This window comes from Porites lutea, chromosome 8 (assembly GCF_958299795.1).
Source record: "Porites lutea chromosome 8, jaPorLute2.1, whole genome shotgun sequence".
Lineage (NCBI taxonomy): Eukaryota > Metazoa > Cnidaria > Anthozoa > Scleractinia > Poritidae > Porites > Porites lutea.
Window position 1 is genome coordinate 25269425 of NC_133208.1, and position 22278 is coordinate 25291702.

A 22278-nucleotide genomic window follows, 5' to 3' on the forward strand; every position below is an offset into this window, starting at 1 on the left:
ATTCAGTAACGTGTAAGTTGTGTGTGAATTTGCCATTGACTTGACTTGTACGACTTGAAGAATTACGAAGAAGGAGGAAAGTGTAATCGGCGAAGGCAGATAAAACAAAACCCTTCAAAATCAGCGTAATTCCACATTATACATTCGAAATATTTCCAAGTTGATCGCATCCCTACTTCTACCTAACCTTTCGTCAAAGCAATCACCACTTCTTTGGCACTTTTAGGGATATAAAATATTCTTCACAAAGCAGTTGACATCTTTCATTGGTTTTATCTTTTGCGTACGTTTTAATTCCGTTTTTTTTTTTTGTCTTCTCCAAACAGTTGAAATTTCCAGCCATTTTTGTACGCCTCAGCCACCCCTTTTGTTTCGTGACGTCATTCGTCCAAAAATTCTCATTTATTTCCCGAATGACGTTAAACAGCGTAAGCTTTAAACAAAGATTAAACGGCGGATTTTAGCCGACCAGAAACGGCGAAATATTTTGAATAACAACAATGTTGATGATGATTATTATTATCTTAATTTGTGGCCACCAGCATCCTTTTTTATATTTAAAGACAACAGCATTTTTCTTGCAAACTTATTAACAACACGAGCAGTAATATATAATAAGGAAGTCCAAAGGCAGTGTTACGTATGAAAACTTATTTATGTACCAAGAAATTATAGTGACTTGCACATAATTTCTTGAAACGATATATAATCCATATTGTCTGGAAAACGGCTATACCGATTGAGTGAATCTTAAAATAGGGATATTTTTATGTACCAGGAAATTCAACGACTGTTATTAAAAGAATGAGAGGAGAACTTATGTTGTTTTTGATAGCTGATGTTGGTGTCCATTCAATTATTGTGGTGAAATACAACGATTTCCTGAAATGCACTGCTCTGCTTTGTGATTAGCTATAGGTGGTTTTCACGTTACGTCATCGCCGCCATGCTGGTGGACGGTAAACAAAAGATCGCTCATTAGCTCGCTTTGTTTGTCCACCAGCATTTGTTCATTTCACCATTGTTACTTGTGTCCCCCGAGATTGCATGAAAACCACCTATAGAAATACTGCGCCACTTTCCCAGACAATGAGATTTAAACCTCCTGAAACTCTTATTTATCATGACTTGCAAGCTTGTTTTCCCGCGCTTGAACAGACAGCTGCCTGCACTTGCTTTGAAATCTGGTTGGTCAGTTCTCTTCAGTGGCTACACTTACTGTGTCAGAGCAACTTTGTGTAGAGAGTTCATTTGGTTAGACAACTGCTCTGTTTGAAGAATTTGCATCTCCGAGTGTTTCAAATATTGCTAAAGCTAGTTATATAATAAAGAGTATTATGGTAGGCCTATCCTGCCTGAATCGCGGGAAAACGTACGCTGGAAAGTCTTAAGTTTACTCCGGATTGGTTCAAAAAGTAGCGTTAGATTTTCTGACCATTCAAAGAGCGTTGCAAGGCCAAAGAAAGTGGACATGGAAAACACGCGTTATTTATGGTTTGTGCGACCCGTTTGGTCCAAAGTACTTCTCTTAGCCGTGTTTCTTCCAGCTACCTGCGTCTTCTCAGTGCGAGATACATGTACCGAAAGGGTATTGAGGCTTTTCTTGGAGTTCGTGAACCTCGCAGAATATAACAAGGGCTAGGCTAAAACAGTTCCCACAAGTCGAACTGCAAAAGCCGAAATATGAGCCAAGTGCGAACCTCCGCCACCCTCTCCCCACTGACTTCTTGATTTTTATAATAGCCGGAAGGACATATTGAGAGTCTTTCTAGACTAAATATTATAAAATTATCAGTTCTCGCGATTAACCCAACCGTTCGTAATCTGATGATAAGTTTTATCTTGTCTGATAAAATTGTTCAGATTAAAATTCTTGCAATGTTGGGCCTGTCTTTGATGCTGTCTTTATCGTTTCCAATGTTGTTTTCCTAGCTATATTGCACTTTTATATTGAAGAGTCAACCGTATCCATTGCGTGGCATCACGTACGCCATAGGTCTTCATTTACTTTTAATTTCTTTTTTTATATAGCTGCAAAAACAGCGGCGTTCTTATATTAAGGATGTATAAAATGGTCCTTTTTTGTTGAAAATTTAATACTGTACCAAAAAAAACAAAAACAGCTCGACTGCAATCTGAAAATTATGGGAGAAATCCGAAGTGACTTTCTTTTATGTTGAAGTAAACATGGCTTGTTCGCTTTGGAAGTTTTGAATGGAATGTCAGGGAAATCTAGTCACTGACTTGGGTCACTTTACATGAACGAAAACCGAACGTGCAGATGAGTAATGTACGCCTAACGTTTTCGAATCTCTTTCGAGGATCACGTGACCAGGTTAATAAACCGTTAAGCACGACAAATCGATCGATCGATGAATGCAAACTGTTCTAGCAAAGTCAAAAGTAACTGCTGGTTACCAACTCTTGGCGCACGGTTTACAATCGACGCTGCCCGTCCTTGGTCCATAAATTCTTCTTTTATTTTCAATCACTGACTTCCAAACTGAGAGCTTCGGGTTCTATAAAACGTGGAAATTTGATGTAGTTCGATGGTGTATCAAAGTTTATCAATCACAGACTGCTGGATTTTCAAACATTCGTTTTACCGGCGATATGAAAGTGTTCCTCTGTTTCTGAATAAACAAGTCCGATTTATTTATAGAGAAATCCAAAGAAAAATATTAATATATGGTATCATTTACCGGTTGGGCAACTCTGCATGTCACGTTCTCGTTACTTATCTGCTATTGATATTACTATATATTGTACATTATTCAATTAGTGAACCTGACTTTAAGTGTTCCACATTTAGCATCCAATATTTTAGCCATCACCAAAACAAACTGGACACACCTTATGTTTTTATTTCTCCCGTCAAACTCGCTTTTGTTATCTTCCAGTTCCCCTGCGATAACTTTAAAGAGAAGGTGACATGCACTGCCCCTCATAACTAGTGACCAGTTTAGTGAATTACTCTGGCCTGGTTGCAGTTATTTGGCTCGTGGAGTGCAAACATTTGAAATTAATGCACCAGGTGTTCGAAATCCGGTGTAATGCGGCGCCTTTCAGTCCGTATTCAATCCATTTTGGTCCCTCGGTAGGCGGAGACTACGGTCTCCGCTTCCCGGACCAGGGTATATGCGGCCGGGGCAGTAGTCACTCTGATCTAGACTGCCTCCCCGCAAGCAGAGGCCTCTTTTCCCTGGTATTCGGCAGCTTATAATTAGAGGTGTAAAAACGCTGGATCAGTGTAAAGTTAAAGTAATCGCTTGGAATTACTAAACCGATTCTACGTTGCATTCGCTGCTCGTGGCTATCAGAACTCTTAATACACAGAGGTTTCTGTATCTTTCCTACGACAATTTTATTTTTTGTCTTAAGACTTAACGTATCATTGTAGTTGTCTGTTGTGTTTCATTGTTTTTAAAATAGCTTGCATACTTGTATCGAGAAATAAAGGACCAATAGCAATGATCGTCCTTTTTTAAAAAAACTGCTGAAGACTGTATTCGGCTAAAGCATGAGATATTAGTTGCTGTTATCTTGCATTCTGTGACTAGGAACTAGATTATTTTGAGGTCTCTCCCGTGTATTATAGGTAATCTGGATTACGAAATCTGGAAATTTTTTGCTTGTGGAATTCTAAATCCTGAGCTTTGGAATCTGGAATTCAGCTCAAGGGATCCCAAATCCCGCTAGTGATTGGAATCCGGGAATCCACAACAAGGCTCTCTTGGATTACCTTACATGTGCAGACGGCCTAAAATGGGGCGATCAAATAGTAATTATTATTTTCTATGTCCATCGAGAGTTGGCCTGCTCCGAAATCAATGTGCTCTTTCACGGCTATTATCATATTTGTCTTGATCCCTTGTTACGCTCGGCGATAACAAAACTGACAAGATTCAAGATGACATTCTGAAAAAGGAGTTGTTTACCATTTACAAAAAGTTTCCGGAAAATCAGGTTGGTTAAATGGAACACGACTTTTTGGGTCGGGTCGTTTCGGTGGCAAATTTCCGAGAGCAACGAAACATCGGAAAAGGTAGTCCTAATGTTCCAAACGGAAATTCGTGTTCCATTTTTTCAAAGTCATTTTTGACACTGCCATCTTCACGCCTTCGCGGTCGTTTTTCGGAAAATGAAACTGCAAATGGTAAACACGATTCCGGGACGAAATTAACCAGTCCTGAATTTTGCGTACCATTTGCCCAAACCGTGGACCGACCGGTTTGTTCATGTAAATGGTAAGCGATCAGGGCCTGGAGTACAGTGTGTCGGGGGCAGGGGAGTTCACCATTCACTTTGGTACAGGGATTGGGCTACTCATTTGCTTTCACCTCCATAAACAGGGAATGCCCCGGTCATGCCCGAAGGGGGTCCGATGGTTTCAAATGACTGGTGCGTTTGGTATAAACTTTTCACAGTCGGTATTGTCGCCTTTCTTTTGGAGTTAACATTCTAACGCTCTTTAATTACAAAAAGCAGCGAATTTGCGAGGACGCTGCCTGATCTAACGTGAGCCGCCCTTGATCAAAATAGTCTGAAAATCAATATTTAGGATTTAACATTTTTTCACGCTTGCTCTCTGAGCGACCATGTCTGAACTTATCAAGATCTCTTCCTGAGGGTATTATAAAGGTCACAGAGAGGGCTGTTTACGAAGCAGATCGTTAAGTGAACGTCAAGAGATTTTTCTCTTTCTCTTCAAATGCTCTAGAGTCGTGGGTAACAGCAACAAGGAAGTACGCTTTGTGCAGGTTCTTTTAAGGAGAAAAAAAAATAAAGAAACGGCTTTGTCTGACTGTGTTTTAACAGGGCAGTTTCGCGCGCTTGAAATATTTTAAGGTGATCAGCCATGACCCGACAAGGGGCTTAGAAATTAAGCGTGTTTTCCGCAGGTGTCTTGCTTGTTTGTGTTGACATATTATTTTAGTAACTTATCCACGGCCAAGGAACGAAAACAAGATCGTGGGAAACGGATATAGTTCACTATATTTTTTTTTCTAGGGTTAACGGTCGCCAAGCTCAGTATAGTGCTTGTTTATCACCTTTCGAATGATAAAAGAATGCCAGGAAATGCTGGTTCGACTAGACTTTTTTTTCTCGTAGCAGAGAAAAAAAGCTGCAGATGTTTTCTTGAAGATACTAAATTGTGATTTAGTATCATCAACGAAGAAGAACTGTTTGGGTATTGATCTGCGGTCGCAATCGCCTTTTTTTAAGGTGATTAGTGTGCATGAATCCTCTTGTTTACGTGATACATTTTGCTGCCCATTTTATAGTGTGAAGATACATTTTTCTTATGCAATACATAACAACATTGTTTTAGTTACAATACAGCCCTGTATTGCATTGCATGCTTCCTTCCTCCCCTGTCTTCCTTCCATCGTTCTTTAGAGGTCGGTTTACCCTTTTGAAGCAGCTGCAAATAAAACTAAACAGCGACTTTAAACGTGTGAAAGAAAGAGTCCTCGTAAATTGGGGGTATGGAATTAGCTAACAACTAGACAAGCCAGAGGATACTATTCCATTTATTCACCCTTACTGAAAAATAATGGTCTCCTTAAGTTACCAGGATCTTTCGCAACACGAATCTCTATACCCGCTGTGGGAAACCAAATTGACTTGCCTTATTTGCAATAGCATGCAATACTCTCCTTGAGATTTTAAAGGAACAGGATAAGATATAAGAGGAACCGGATGACCGGGCATAGCCTAGCTAACATTGCATGGTGGATAGAATCGGCGTGAGTGCGAGAATCGAATGATAATAAGAAAAACAATGCTTTAGTCATGTGCGTGCGGTGTACACTTTGTTACATTTCTCTGCTATCATCAGGACTATCAGTACAAAATGTACAGTTTTAATTTATTATCGATAACAGGAGTAAACAGGAAGGCAGGGACGGATCCAAGAAACTCCAAACTTGGCAAGAGAACCTGCCTTAAACATTTGAAAATCAAAACAAGAACTACGAGGATACATACCTTAATAGCGAAAAATGAGGAGGGGGCGGGGGAGGAGGGGAGGAAGGAAAGGGGGCGGGGGAGGGGAGGAGACTCCCTCAACTCTCAAGGTCCCTCAAGGTCTCTCAACCCGCCCCATATGGTTGTGCCATGCGTTCAGGATCTCGAATGCCATGATAATATCGATCTTATACGTTTATGAGACAACGAAAATTTCATACTAAAATTGTTTAATAGCTTACACATGTTTTGTTTGAAGCAACTTACTATGGCGAGAGCATTGTTGCCGTCGGATTAGATTACGAAGCACTGAATGAACGGCACGCAGTTAAACCTCTACATAAATGCCCCCAGGACTTTTTTTGCTTAAAAAATCCAGCCCTTGTTTATTTAGATTTCATTTATTTTTTAGGACAGCTCTTTCTGTCATAACCAGAAACTATTTTTCCTCACGAGCCCATGGTTTCCTTTGATAATTGATTTATCCGGAAAAAATACGGCAACGTGCCATAACAAGCCAAACAAGAATTATCATAGACAATGGCCAAACGTTAGCCTGTTTCAGGCTCTCAGATAGCCAGCCGTTAGCAACCATAGCGGTGTCCCTATATCTCCGCAAAGAACTACATGCCGAAAGAAAATCTTCCAGTTTTTCCGCCATGCAACGGATGAGCTCTCTTAGTACATGAGATCCTCTCATCGGCTCTAGGTTACTGGCAGTGTTTGAAAGATTATCCGATTTATTTGCGAGAATCAATCTGTGCCTAACTCGCTACCTATGAAGCATCTCTTATCAAAAAGCTTGGGTTGGTGGACAATGTTTGGCAAAATAAAGAATTTTATAAACAGACGTGAACCTGGTAGCCAGTCGCTACTTCGACAGAGGGCTTCACATGCATGGTGTTACTAATGATTTGAATTTGTATTTCTCTCTTAGAATCTTTTTGCAAACAATGACCGAATGAGCAAAATACATGCTCTTTAGTTTCTTTACGAAAAAAATCAGTCCTTGTTTAGGACAAGCTTGAATGAAATTGTATCCCCTGTTTGGTGAGAGATAATCTGCATCACAAGCACTGTCTACAGTACTTGAACTACATCTTGGTTTTGAGTGACAGCGAGAGAGAGACCATAGGTGGTGCCTCTTATCCATATATAAATGGAGGCTAGAGGGACTGGAAAATGCCACAAACGGTACATCAGACCCCTCTAATCTTTGTTGAGAATCCCTTTATTGAAGCATACTCCATAAGAGAGTTGAGCAGTGAAAGAAAGAAATTATGCACTTCATGCACGAGACATGCGATGCATGACTAACACGTTGGCACGTGACTGCTAAAAAATACAAAACTTGTTTTGACAGCGCCCCCTTCACTCCCTGCCCACAGCCCCCATCGAGTTAATAAACGTGCAAAACTCGAATGTCTCGTTTAGTTCTTGTTTCAAAGTAGGAATTAGAGATAAATGTAGCTCGTTAGGATGATCTGCAGCGTACACAATAGAACAAAGATTGTGTATAATGGCGAAATTGCAGGTAATCGATGGACTCCCGAGCACTTAGATAATATGATAATAATACTAGAACACCCACTTTTTTTCTCGGTTGTTGCGGATTCCTGTTGAGCTCTTGCGAAGGACGCGATAAAGGGAACAAACCCTTTTTTAATAAAGTAAAAATGATAATAAAGATAAATAACAAGAGCGCTCATTTTTTAAAATAGCGAGACGGATATTTGTTACGCATCCGAGCAAGATTGTTGGACACGCGCCAAGTTCGCGCACGAGATCGAGAAGTGTGATCGCTCTTATTAAAGGGACATTGCATTGACGTTTCTTAAAATTTCAGTTGAACTCTTGCCTTTTAACGCTTTGTTTCACACTAATGGCGAAAACAGCTTGCTTTAATGATCAAAAGCGCTTTAAGGTTTCTAGTGGTGTAAAATGTAAATAGAAAAGTTCGCGTGACAGATCGAGACAAGTAACTGACAGCAGGTTCGCAGAAATTTTTATCGATTCCGTATGATACGTTGAGCAAATATCGTAACGAAACAAGTACACGTTTTTCATAAATGGAATTTATTCAATAATAATCTCATTTGTTCCGCAAAGGTGGGGTCAAAAATTGTAAATTATTTTTCGTTGCGTTGCGAGTGTGTATTGTCACTTCTTAACAATCACTGCTGGATAAATTTGCATTATCTTCCTAGAAATTTGTAAACATTATTGTTAAATTAAAAGAAAGCATTTCTTAGATCAGACTGTTTCGGCTACGTGACTTGGTTATTAGATATGTTTTTGAACTCTACCCACAATAAGAGGTCACAGATAAAGCTTCTTCAACTATTGTCCATTCAAAATCCAGCTAGATATGTTGCAAAGTAGCCTTATTTTAGGTGCCAAGTTTCGCTAAGCGTGCTCGCATCCAAGTTTCCATTTCTTTGTTCAGGCTGGCGCATTTCCTTATGTATGAGGTTTCAGTCTGATGTTATAATATATTTTTTTCTTCTCTTTCTGTCTTTCGTTCTTCTTCTATTATTATTTTTTTCTTTTGAGTGTGTAACCGGTGTCCGTCTTGTGTCCAAACTCTCACCATGGGGGCGGATAAATACCAGCCTCGTGCCTCAGTTAGAGAGTCACGTTACGTGGGATTTACGCCGGCCGGCACGATCTCGTAGAACAGAGTTGATTACTTTTACGGTAGTCTGATAGATAAACAGGGCAAAGGTCCGAGATCTGTAGATTGTTTTGAACTTCATTTCAGCGCAATTTATGAGGAAAATCAAATTCTTGAAGTTGTCGATTGCCGTTTTGCATTTGAAGGGCCCAACTAGCACATGATCGATATTTTGGCAGATGTGCGATATAGGCAGTCTCGTCGATCTCTTTCTTTATTTACTTTCTTCTTTCACGATATGTTTGTGAATATTTAATTTTTCGTAATTCGAGAGGCGTTTAAAAATATGTATTTTTTCTTTATCATTAAATAATGTGCATACTAAGCGAGAATCCGTGTATCTTGAATATATGTAAACAATAAACAACTACCTACCCGTAAAACGAAACTGCAGAGTTCTAAAAAGAAAAATCTGCCTTGTTTGTCAGTTTAATTGTAGCGGCGCCGTAAGGTCGGCAAATTTGCGATATGTTTGTTTCGTCGACCAATGATATCTCTTGTTTAACAATTACTTTAGACACCGCCCATGTCACTCCTCCAAATACAGCCAATCACTCCCCGGTATTTGTTTTGGCGAAACTTTCTACCGTAACGTTTGTCACATGGATTCGGCTCGAATTTCAAAAGCAAGACTTCCTTGAACGAAAACATTTCAAATAAGAGTAGCTTTTCCGGATCTGCCGGAATAAGATACCACGCGATGACAATAGCTTACCTTCTTCAAACCGAAACAAAAGAAATAACCATGTTTTTCAATAAAAGAAGTGCGTACGTGATGTCGACACGTCGCAAGCTCAAAATGTCAACAAAGCTGCTCAATAGGTTTAAAAATAGCAGATAATATTAGCCAATCAGACGTCATATCAAAAGGGGGTTGGACCAATAGAAATGGCCGTAGTATTTAAGCGAAGAAGTAAACCAATCAGAATTCGCGATAAAAGCTAATCACCACAGGGGTTGGTTGACGCCCCCAAAATCTACTGTAAAAACAACAACAAAACGATGATTTCAATCGGCTAGTTTCGTCCGAGAAGATTTTACCGGTTCCGTTCCAAAGGGAGAAAATATCCAATTTCTGTGAAATATTGACGAGTTTTTCCACTATTTGATGCAGAAAGAATGCTTTCACTCAGACGACGGCCTAAAAATTCGCTACTTGGTGTTCATGTGTGTGCACCGTGGAAGGATGGCTACTTCTACAGTGGCGTGATTGAGGCAGTGAAAAGCAAGCCAACCGGCGAACACACTTATACTATTTTATTTGAGGACGACTATATAGCCGAGGTAGATGAAGGAGAAATTGTTGGGCCAGGATTTCATCCTGTCGGTGTTAGAGCGGTAAAGGACGGACAGCGAGTTTTTATCTCGTTCAAAGGCCGCGAGGTTGAAGCGCGTGTCGTGAAGACCCGCTTAGAATTCAACGAAGTCTTGGTTCAAATCCTGGACCGGCCAGATACGGTCGTGGCCGTAAGACCAGACGAAATGCATCTCATGAAAGGGGAGCAGTTTTCTGAATCAATTCATAGGATTAGAACTCTGGATAATTCCAGTTCGAATATATCATGCCCCGTGCCATGCAAAATGAAAGCACATGGAATAGATTCATGCAAGTGAGTTTTACGTTAGAATGAGCACATACAAACTCTAACTAATCTGTATTTTCTTTCATCTACTGTTTTCTCGTCTTTGTTGAAGCTTTACAGTTAATAGGAAAGAGTCTTATTTCGTATTTTAAGACCCTTAGATCCCTGCATTTATATTCTTTTGTTCAGCTTTTTAGTTTTGTGGTACAGAGACATGCGTGCACTGAATTCCAAAGCTACTTTTTTTCAGGGGTTGCACAAAGAGACAAGAAAATGTAACGAGGAGCGAAGAAATGGCAGCTCTAGTTCTTACAGCTCTTTCGATATCCCCAGTTTTCAAGGATATGGATCAAAGTAGGTTCTTTGTTCAGAGAGTTATTCTTTTCATTGTAGTTTTGCTTGTCCTAGCTTAAATTCGCACGTTCTTATTTACAATTTATTTGCCATAACACTTTGAGGTGTTTTGCGAACTTCGACCTTCCGTCTAGAACTTATGCTGTGATAGCACTAATTTTTGCTGCCGTTCGCATTTAATTGATAATTTTGACAGAAATTTTTGTTTTTTTTTTTTCAGCGGCGGAGGCAAATTTTGGATTTCCTTTAACACCAGACTCCGGGTCTGATATGGCTCACTTTCCCAGCCCAGCAAACTCACCGACACGCTCGAGCTCTCCATCTCATTCGCACGATTTCTTCGACGGACCTCCTTCGCCAGTCGACGAAGGAATCGGATTTGAATTTCAGCGACTAGAGAATACACGAAAGAGAAAGGTAAGCGTTCGTTTTGTGGAACTCGACATAACACTGTACAAATCAAGTTGGGGTAATGTTGTTTACTCCTATGACCTCTGGCTTCTCACTCTTTTACCTGTATAGTATTCGGACGAGGATAATAAACCAACACTCTAAACCTACCTTACTTGGTTTTGCAGCTGTGAAGATGTCTGGGAGAGGGTTGATCTGTTCTTTATTCTCTCAACAACTTCACACCTTTAAATAAAGTCCTCGCACGGCACCTCTCGTGCTTTGCTGTTTGTTTGCGGTTAATGTTCCGGTTACCGGTTGAGTTACTTTCTCTCCGAGATTTTAGTTCTTCGTCCTTAAGAAGCCTATACACTGTTAGTAGCCATACAATGAGGTAATCATGTCTTAATTTATGTATTTTCAGAATTCCACCTCATCGAACCCCAATCTCAAGACTTTGTACAAATGTACATGGCCCGGCTGTGGGAAAACCCTCTCAACTGCTCCTGGAATAATTCGTCATGTCAGAACAATTCATCTCGGGTAAGTGCACGTTTTTAGGTTCTTGTTAAAAAGAGTTTTACCGTCGCTTCTCTTTCGGTTGCACCGTTGGGTCTTTTAGTTAGAGTCTCCAAGTGTGTTTGTTATTTTTGTTCGCTTTTTGAGCGATCGCCGCTAATATTTGCAACTACAAGCATTTTATGCTTTTTATATCCCATGACTTATGGCGCGTCCGACTTTTTCAAACGATGAAGTCTTATAATTTTCTTGCAAGGTTTTGAACGTTGTGAAAAGGTTTATTAGTTGGATATATTTCGAGTTTTGTTTTAAGCGAGAAGGGATGAAAGTGAGTGTAGGAAGTGAAGTGTATTTGCGCTGATGCTCAAGTTTTCCGGGGCTGACCTCGTAACTACTTGATCGAAAAAGTGAAACAGCCATGAAGAATTTGTTCCTTTTTTGCGTTGCAGGCCCAAAAGTTCAGTCGAAGATGGGTACAGTGATGGTGAGGAAGACTTCTATTTTAATGAAATCGACTTAGACGAAGACGACGATGTTTTTCCAGCCCCACTCGCTCTTTCTCCAACCCCGACTCAGTCGCATTTCGACATGGTGAAAAGTCCCTGGTCGGAGCCTGGTGTAATCACTTCTCCAACTTACGGCTCTCTTCAGCACCCACGATTCAACTGGGATGTTCAAGCGCTCAGCCGGCTCCCGCCCACGCCGCCGGCTTCGAAAGTGAGCGGGAAAACTAGCCCTCCCGCAAGAATCCAAACACATGCCAGTCACCACGTTGTTCGAAAAGTCCGAGGCGAAAGCAAAAAGTGTCGTAAAGTTTACGGGATGGAAAACAGGCACCTTTGGTGCACGCAGTGCCGTTGGAAAAAAGCTTGCGTGCGATTTGCAGATTGAACTGTTCGACCGGCGAACGAAATTAACAATATCTCGTTCACTCACCTAGCAAATATTATATTTATATCCATGATAGCATGTTCGTATTAAACACCGAATATAAACATTTATAGTCGTAAAGTAAAATCAAGGACTTGTACATAGGTTAAATATTTTATGAAATCGTTCTATTTTTTATATATCGCAGTCTTGCAACAAGAGAATCTGCGAAAAAGGAATATTTCGTTCGTACAGAAGCGGTGATCGTTGAGAGGTCTGGCAGACGGAAAATGTTATTGATATGAAATGTAAATGTACTTTGCGACTAGCTAAGCTTTCGGACGCGTATTTGTTACAACATCTCCAAGATAGTATTATAAATTTTTTGGCATATATCATTGAATGCTATCGAAACTGGTAAGGAATTATTAAAGACAAAAATATTTGAAAGTTAACGTATCTTCAATAAAAATTTACATGTGGGTTTATGACTCGAGTAATTATTCAATAAACATGTGCCATTATTCACACGAGGAAAAGTCACACCACCCAAGGAATGATTGAACATTGTACCTATTTGAGTAAAATTTTAAAATCGGCGAAGCTTGTCAGAGCGGAAATACGGCGAAATTTGCCTGGGCAGTTGTGGTTAAGGCGCGCGTTTCGCGTTAAAGATGCCCTACTGTTCAGCGGGATGCACGTGCCATAATGAAGTTTCAACCTTAAAGGCTTTTTCCATTCATGACAAAAGCACGTCACGAGAGGAGAACTATGAAAAAAGGTCAGTTTTCTAGTTGGTTTCTATTTGTACTCTATTTTTTGTATGAAATTAAGCGTTCAATTGAATTGCAGCCTTGTTGCTTCCATGCACGGCCTGGCTCCGACGAACCTTCAACCTTTGACATTAAATGTGATTGGTTAATGCACGTGCGAGACAATACGACTGTCGTTCAATCAATCAACCCTTGACAGAAATAAATATTAAATAACCTTTACTCCCCTCATTTCATATGCTAGTCATGTCCCGTTGTTTTTCAGCAATTTTTGGTCATCTTTGAGGCTCATCAATTACAAATGGTTCCATTTTGGACGGAAATATCGAAAGACCAAAGCATTTTGCGGAGGAAACTTATGATATCTGAAATTTTTTGTGCCGGTTTTCGTGGTAAACAACTTTAGTTGCCCTTCAATGATTGGTTATTTTTGGAGGTGTGTCACTTCCGCCTAAAACAAAAACAATATAGGCTGTTTTGTTTGCCGGCTTTTCGCACGTGATGTAAACATCTTCGACCGGCGGCTGTAATGACATACAGCAATCAAAGCGAAAAAAACACTTTTAAAACATAACTCGATTGTTCTTTCCGACCCTGCTGAGTGTAAAAGCTAATTATTTGAAATTATGGTTCCTGGAAGGAATGGCTATTTAAAAAGACAGTAAAAACAAGTTCCTCGAGGTGAATGATGAATGTCTTGCTGCTTTCATGAAACCGAAAGCAAATTTTATGCTTACTCAATGATTATTTCGGTACCTGGCAACTTCTAATCTCTACGTGATTCATAACACTATATGCTATAAATGAAAACAAATTTAACTAGCTTTTGTCGGTTTTTCGTTTGAACTGAGCTTGATTTAAGCGAACCCACAGTTCACTAAAGTTCAGTTGTCATTCTAGTCTAGGTATAAAGAAAAAAAGAAGCGAATTTCATTGTATTAGCATTGTTCTTAACTTGTTATGACTACGAAGTATGACTAATCCCAATCTTTATCGTGGCTTTCTTCTAAACGGATAATAGCTGATGCCATCCGAGCTCTTTTAATAGCTCACATGATCAAGGGTTGATTTTAGCGGTTTTTCGACACGAAAACTTCCACAAAATGATGATTTTCGCGATAAAAAAAGCTCATATTCTAAGGGGAACTAAAGGCTGGTTTACGAGCTAAAAAATTGCCATCTGCTTTCAAAAAAAATGTACTGGTTTTTCATATTTGTACGATCGAACTGCTGAACAGTGCAAACAGTCACGTAAGCGAGCAAGGACAAAGACCCCCACGATTTTTTGGTAAAAGGTGAAAAGACAAACGCGACAAAAAAACACATTGAATTAGTAAATTTATTTTTTTGCTTTCGATCTACGACAAATATATGTATATTTAAAATACCGCATATTGCAGTCATTTTCACTTTGTTTTTTAATTGCACGTTTTAACGAATTTCAAAAGACTATTTTTACCTTGAGGTCGTGAATGTGTGTTCTTGCGGTTTGGCACAACAAAGGACTTTTATTGTTTTTCAACAGAACCAGGAAAACAATTATAAAAAAAACGCAGAGATTTTGAACGTTTTATTTCTCTTATCTCTGTCTGCATATCATCTTGAAACAATACTCGCTTCAGTATACCAAGCCCAAAACGGTCTCAAAATCTACAAGCAAAGTTTCAGTACGGTCTAAGTGGTCACGTTCTCAAGAGCTCTTTGATCAATATTTCGGAGGAAACAAATGCTACAAAAGTGACAATTTTGCAGCGGTTTGCTCCACAGCTTCCACAACAGACCGTGCAAAATAATAAACGCGAGTGAAGTTATACCTGAAGTCATTTCGTGACCTACGAGTAACAGTCCGGAACCGGCTGTTTATCTTGCATAAATAAACAATGAACATCCGGGATACAGATTGAAAGCATTCTTGCAACTCAGAGCGATTCTTGCATCAGCGAAAAGAAAATGTTTTATTGCATTATTTGGCTTTAATTTTCTTAATCATTCCTATGACAAAACATGTCAGTCACGCACAGGATTTTAGTTAGTACCTATCCCATCTTTTTCTCCCCCAATTTTTTTCTACTGTTAATTGTTTTGACACTCGAGCTTCCTTTTGTCAGACGCTTAAAATAAGCATTTTAAGTTGATGAGTCTTCTATTTTTCTCTTTCAGTTGTCTAAATGTCTATATTGGTTTATAATTGAGCAGTTATTATTTTAAGGAAGATATTAAACAATTATTCTCAGTGCCTTGAACGGTAGTCCCGATTCGTAGCCGAGGCGTTACTCAATCATATTATCCAAAGGTATATCATAATCCATTTTGACTTTGTTAAAAAAAAATCTGGGAACTGAAATCGAGAAGCGACAACCATTTTTTAAGACAGTTGTGTACCTTATCGGGAAACGTCGAGGCTCGCGGCTGACCTTAAAGAATTTGCTGACATTTGTGTCGTATTAGTGACCCACAGAGACGCGTTTACTTTCAACCTAAACAGTTGGTTAATTCGTGAAATCTTGAAAAAGTAACAATAATAACCGCACCGCCCTTGAGCTGTGATTTTCTCTTGTGGGCAATATTAGGGAGCTCAACTTTCAATACGACTAAGCAATATCGGCCGGCTCTGGAGATAAAAAAAAGTCCCTTCATTGACAGAACGAAAACGTGCCTCATTTCATTTATTTGAATGAAAGCCGAAATAACAAGCACCTAACAATACAGTTGTTTAATTTAGACAAAAGAACAATACATGGCCAGTACAACAAAAGGTTCTTGAGTATACCTAAGTACCCGGCGAAAAAAGCTAATTTGGAAAAAATATTTTACTAAAATGTTTTCGTGAAATAAAAAATGAAATTAAACTACAGGAAGACCTCAGGGAAAAACCCTTTCAACTCACACAATCAGAAGTTAATTTAAACTCCTGACTAACCACAGCCCCGGTAAGTGGAATTTTCATGTAAGATGTCACACTCACTCAGATATTTCATCATCACTGGATTCTAATTTTAAGGGGCCATTTCACCTATCAGGCAACAAAATAAACAGAACCAATGTTGCACAAGTATTTTTTATTTTATTTACAAAAATTGGTTTGTTTCATTGCTTTTGTTCAAGCAGATACAATTTGCAAGAGGCGTGCTGTTGGTTAAGGTCACTTGGGAGGCTACCGAGTGGACGTGTTTCATGGGTATATATTTTGCACCATATAGGGAAGTGGTTTTGTGATAACAAAGATAAAACTCACTCTTCCTAGCCAATTTTGGCACGATAAAAGACGTGGAACGTGCCGTGAGCCGGCCGGCTTAGCTTTTCACCAACTCGTACTCTATGGCACGCCGGCCCCTCAGCACGTTCTAGGAGAACTGCTGCAAATATCGTGCAAAGTGGCAAGTTTTTTTGACATGCAGTTAGAGTTTCGTACACGACCGTGGTAAAAACAGTTACAATTCAGTTTTAATCGAGCTCACGTCAGCTCCGTTGAGATTCAGGGACGTGTTTGAAGGATTTCAGGAAGAAGATTATATTTCTTTGAAGCACTAAGGGAAGTGGTTTTGTTCACAAAGAGATGATCGAATTCTTCCGAGGAAAATTTATTTTGCTCAGTTGGTTGACATTTTGAACGTGAAACCGACCTGTGTTTTAACTCTCTCCCGGTTCTCTTGGTCATACCGTAGTTAATAGTGCCATTAGGCTTCCCCTGAATCTCCATGAGTAGCCGGGTGGAAGTGGGTTTGTTGGCTCTCATATACTTTTAGTTTCTTGTTAATATATAAAAGTAATATACTAAACAGGCAAAATCAGTGAATGATGACAAAAATATATATTGAAAATAACAGTTTTAAACCCCTTTTAATTGTGGTGCCGGTCATGGTTTTCCGGGCACACTATTAAAAAATCTCACACACAAAATGAGGTATCTGTTACTTGAAAGATCCAGTATCCGTTGCTCAATTCGTTGCTGACAAACTTAACTGAAAACGAAGTCGGTTCAGAAATGCCGTAATCTGTATCCATTTTGACCTGAAATGATCCAGTCTGCGGCTAAGGGTTAAATACCCATTACCGCCGGAGTACATAAGAGAAATCCATGAGAGTGGGCTCTGAGAAACAGAGGAACAGAGGGCAACTAGAAGGCTGTGTTGTGCACGTGTGTAATGAAGTTATTTGTTGAAAACTAATTGTATTTTGCTTCTTCACAGTGATAATGCAAAGTAGACGATTGACGATGCATCATTAGTCCTGGGGTATAGTGATTTATTCGGTGGATAGCTTTACCCACTTTTGAACAACTGACTTGTCATCTTCGCCAGAGTGTCGTCACGGTGGAGAACTGAAATATTGAATGGTCCTCTGAAACTGAACGTATAGAAGGCGAAGTCGAGATTTCTATTAGGTAGTTAGTTTTAACTATCAAAGACGCTAAGATTTTAGTTTAACTCTATTATAGCTATCATACTCGGCCCTGCCGAACACTGCGAGCTAGACTCAATCGTTTGTTTTGTGACACTGCAAATTTTGTGACTCGACAGAATTGTTGGCAATGAATCGGAGCCACTATCGAAATACTACCAATACACACAAAGAAAATTGCTTGGAAGGAAAGCCAACAAAAATCGCCCGTAATGGCTTTTGAACCGCATCCAGAAATTCTCCAACCAGAATGTCATCATTTGAACTCGCATCCAGTGCTCTGTTTTTGTCATAGTAAGGCGAAAAGAAGATCAAAGACTGAAGGACCTTTGGAACAAGGATGGATAAGAATCGTACCTTGTTCAGCAAACTTCGGCCCTAACTTGAGTGCTTTGTTCAGGAGCGGACCACACCCGGCCTGGTGACAGGCCGTTTATCTCTTTCATGTAAAAACAAACGGAATCTTTAAAGAACTATAAACATTCTTGGTCGAGGGTACCCAATATATAATAGGTTTTGTGTTCGCGAGACTTAACAAACGTCTACGGTAAAAAAAAGAACATATATTCAGCCAAACGAACTCTATTTTTATCAGACAAATCATGAGCACATGATGTCTCAATGACCCCTTTTAGCGCCACTTGTCAGTGTGCACTAAAATTCCCTAATGTTCCACGTCCACTCATTTCATTAAACTGGGTTTCTAAGGTTAAGTAAATACGATTGCATGCAATAGGCCAACCCAGGTGCTTTGAGCCATACAAAACAACAGAAAAGAAACTTTAATTGAAACGTTTCTCAGAGCAACCTTGAATGAGATCTATAGATTAGCAAGAAAATGTTTTTGTTTCGGTTTGCGAAAGCCTGTTCTACAGACACTTCTGATAGGTCATGTAACCAACCTTCACTTCAGAGGCTCAAAAATGTGTTTTGCAAAATAAAAGAAGCGTTGGTTTTAGAAATTTTTAAATAATTGTTTTGAAGCAGATGTTTTTAAGTCAATTGGAAGGCAGACAGAATGGCTCCATAACCAAAAATCTAAAAAAAAAAAAGGCAAACAAACATTTTTTTTCTCTTTCCTTTTTTCTAATCATTTTTCAATATTAGTTTATCCTCCCTTGGTTGTATGAGTGAGTCAGCGGCGAGGTTAATTTATTCTACCCAAAGGCGTTTAAACGTTGTTATCAATGAAGATTTATTTTCTTACTGTTCCAAAAGCTCCACAAGGGTACGTGTTTATTTATCCATTCAATCCATAAGTCTGCCATTTTAAATTGAGAGGGTCTGTACTTGCCAGTAAGCTCTCTATGGGGGATATTGAGAGTGTTCATTAACAAGCACGAGCGGCACTCGAAAAAAGACGCGCTCTCACGGGAGTCTGGGCTTCGCGCGCAGCTCACTCGCGCGTCCTCGCGCGGCCCACTTTGCTCACCGTTTGTTCTCAGACTACCCCTTCAGCTCAATTATCCAAGTGGTTCCACTTTTTCAAAAGTAGGCCAACTCTCCTGGAATCGAATTCCTAAGAAAAATGTCCAACTTCCAAAAAAGAAAGTCAAATACGCTGGTGTTGTCGATATAAAATGTGAAATTAGGCAATTTCACGCCGTAGTCGGGCAGTGAGGGCGAAAAATTAAACAAAACGCGTGCTGCACTTCCGTCGTTGTTTTGCATTATGGCCTGTTTACATGGAGGTGGGGGACCCCAGGTAGATGAGGTAGCCCGCTTAGGTGGGGTAAAGAAAAACCCTCCTTTACATGCGATCTTACAACCCCGCTATCCCGGGGTGCACTTTCTCAAGATTATTGAATGGTCGTTAAGCACGTAAACAAGAAAAATGCAGGCAAACAACATATTCTGGCGATTAATGATCTTTTACACTTACTTGCTACTCTTGCTGCAACCTTCAGTGCTCTGGCTTTCTACTGTTACCTTTTAAAATAATGATGGAAAGCTACCGCCAAAGGGAATTTTGCGCGAATTTGATGTATCACGAGTCCAACCCCGGCTAGGCGGGCTACCCCACCTTGAAACGTTTACAAAGTAAAATTTGACCCCTGCTGAGAGAGAAACCGGCAGAAGGGGCTACCCGCCTTAGCGGGTCACCCCACCTATCATGTAAACGTGATCAAATTAATGAGAGATTATAAGAAACAGGCGCGTTACCCCACCTAAGTGGGTTACCTCGCCTACCTGGGATCCCCCACCTTCATGCAAACAGGCTCTTAGTGTGGGCTGAGTCTAATTCGTTTTCGTTTGAAAAATTATACATCTCAATGCGCTTAGCCCTTCCGGCCACGCTAAAGCGGTGAGCGTACGTTTTATCGAAAACGCATCGCTTTGAAAACGGTCTTTAAAGTGGATCATTAGTGTCTAGATAAAGGGTGTCGAAAACGGTTCAAAATGAAAACGATGACCAAAAAGATCACAACCGCGCGTTTTTGTACAATGCGCATAAAGTTCAACTTACGTCACACCTTGCAATTCTATCGTTTTCGATTGTTTTAGTGCAGACCTGAAAACACATCAAAACGGTAGTCTGGACGCGAATTCATCGATACTTTTTCGATGAAAACGAAAACGCATACTTTTTTAGTGTGGACAGTGCCTAATCATGAGCCTGCGTAGCAGGTGCTTGGAAGTAGTGGGCGCAAGAAAGAACGGGCGTGTGAGAGCGAGACACCAGGCTAAGGGCCTAAGGCCACGTCCACATGAATTTCTCATAAGCTGAAGCCGTATAGTTACATACTTGACTTGCGTCGGCACGAATTAGGTGTGGCGAATTGGGTTAATTTGGATTCACCAATCCACACTGCTATTTACATTTGCTATATTTACTCTCTAGTAGGGATGAGCAAACCGAACCCGCGTAGTTGACTTCAAAAATATCACGGTTTCTGCCGTCCACACAAATTCACCAAACCCGTCGGATTCAAAAAATCCTCTCTGTAGAGCGTTTTCAAAAATATGAGGTGTCGGTGAGCCGATTCACTGGTTTCGTGTGAAGGGAAGGCCGAACCGTATAAAAAAGTGTGCGGTTTCAAAAGTATCCGGATTCGTGTGGACGGGGCATAAACCTATTCAGCTTTTTCGACGTTATCGTTGCCGTCGCCGTCGTGTCATCTTTCCCGCGAATAAGGCGCTACCTACAAAGTGACAAATTGCACGCCCCGGGCTGTTGTTAAGGAACCTTTATCAGTTTTGGATTTGGATCTTTTGGATTTCCTAGCTGAAAGTCTCGAGATCCGAAAATCATAGGGATCAAACCTTACCTTTTCGAAAATTTCAGCCAGAAAAAAGGCTCCCGAAAATTCTAGGTGAGCTTTTTAGGGTAAAAATCCGTTAAAAATGGGCAATTACACCAATTTTTAGATGTTTGAAAATCCTAGGAGAGGTAGGCAAGCAAGAAATTTTACAAAAAATGTTCCGAAAATTCTAGATCTCAAATCGTCTTCCGAACAGATATTTTCCGATAATTGACGTTGGGTGCCCCTGATTTGTTGAGGGCTTACGGCTAACAGCACCGAACACAGTATCCCTTGCTGCCCTTTGAGGCGACTTGGAGGTTTGGGAATCTTTCAGGTAACTGAACGGTTCACAAGTTATTTGACCGGCAGACCTCAGTCAGGTAGAATTGGAAGCGTATCGACAACAACAAGAATAATCTTTATTTTTCCCCAAATTAAGTTTCACAAATTTGCACTGGCACGCAGGTAGCTAGTGCGGGCTATTCTTGGCGGGCCAGTCAATTTACGTGTAGGAAAAATTTTATTCCGGTTTTGTGCACATTTTTGTCTATATACGAGAGAGGAGGGCTCGATTCTGGGTTCTGCGCTTTTTAAAATCAACATTGATGATCTGCCATGGGTGATGTCCCAAATGCAGGATAACTGAAGTGCTATGTGAATGACTCGCAGTTGCAGTTTTTATGTCATTTTCCTGAGCCCTGGATGTAAGAACCTCCGACCGCAAGAAACCATGGATGTAAGAACCCCTAGATGTAATTACCCCTAAACATAAGAGCACGTGAACGTAAGAACCCCTAGAGGTAAGAAACTCTGGATTTAAGAACCTCTGAACGTAATTACGCCTCAACGTACGAATCCCTGAATGTAAGAATCCCTGGACGTAAGAATACCCGGATGTAAGAATCCCTGGACGCAAGAATACCCGGATGTAAGAATCCCAGGACGTAAGAATAACCTGAATGTAAGAATCCCTGGCGTAAGAATGCCCTGGATGTAAGAATCCCTGAACAGTAAGATTCCTTTGATGTAAGAACCCCCTACACAAAGGCACCCTAAGCATCAAGAACCCCTCAACCCCTCGAAAACGTCCAAGCCTGATATAACGTCTTGTTTTATTTGCTGGGATTTTATTCACCAGTAAGAAGTCACCCTATGAAAGGGAATCCAAGAAAATAATCCAAGACAGTCCCACGCCTTGGATTGCGGACTCCAGCTACTGGATTCGAAATCTTTTTCAGTGGAACTTGGATCCCGGATTCCAATTGTTGTTGGGATTCCCGATTCCTACAGCTGTATTCCGGATTCCAAGGCTCAGGATTCCGGATTCTACATGCAAAAATTTCCCGAATCCCGAAATCCGGGTGGGGCGAAAGAGGAAACATGGACAAGTACTATCTTTTCACTTTTGTTGAAGTACTAAGCATCGTTTGGTTGAAACAGGCTCGCGCCCGAATAAAATTAAGTGGAGCCGACCATAACATCAGTTTCAGTTTTCAAAC

At 40.2% G+C, this 22278-nt stretch overlaps 3 protein-coding genes across 4 annotated transcripts in view; all 3 read left to right on the plus strand.

The window, feature by feature from the left end:
* The window catches only part of LOC140946778 (phosphatidate phosphatase LPIN3-like), a 24056-nt gene extending 23240 nt beyond the window's left edge, over positions 1 to 816 (plus strand). For both annotated transcript variants that reach the window (XM_073395889.1, XM_073395888.1), the window contains one exon: positions 1 to 816. This exon is cut by the window's left edge and continues 600 nt beyond it. The gene's annotated coding sequence lies outside the window, so the exon portion shown is untranslated.
* The window catches only part of LOC140945411 (uncharacterized), a 249903-nt gene that overhangs the window by 114666 nt on the left and 112959 nt on the right, over positions 1 to 22278 (plus strand). The window contains exon 3 of the mRNA XM_073394440.1: positions 14954 to 14960. Coding sequence (XP_073250541.1) covers positions 14954 to 14960 — 7 coding nt within the window. The remainder of the gene's footprint in view (positions 1 to 14953; positions 14961 to 22278) is intronic.
* LOC140946781 (zinc finger protein 395-like) lies at positions 9669 to 12848 on the plus strand. Its single transcript, XM_073395891.1, has 5 exons — positions 9669 to 10254; positions 10478 to 10581; positions 10802 to 10998; positions 11396 to 11514; positions 11940 to 12848. The coding sequence occupies exons 1-5, from the start codon at positions 9764 to 9766 to the stop codon at positions 12379 to 12381; spliced, it is 1353 nt and encodes a 450-aa protein (XP_073251992.1). The 5' UTR covers positions 9669 to 9763; the 3' UTR covers positions 12382 to 12848.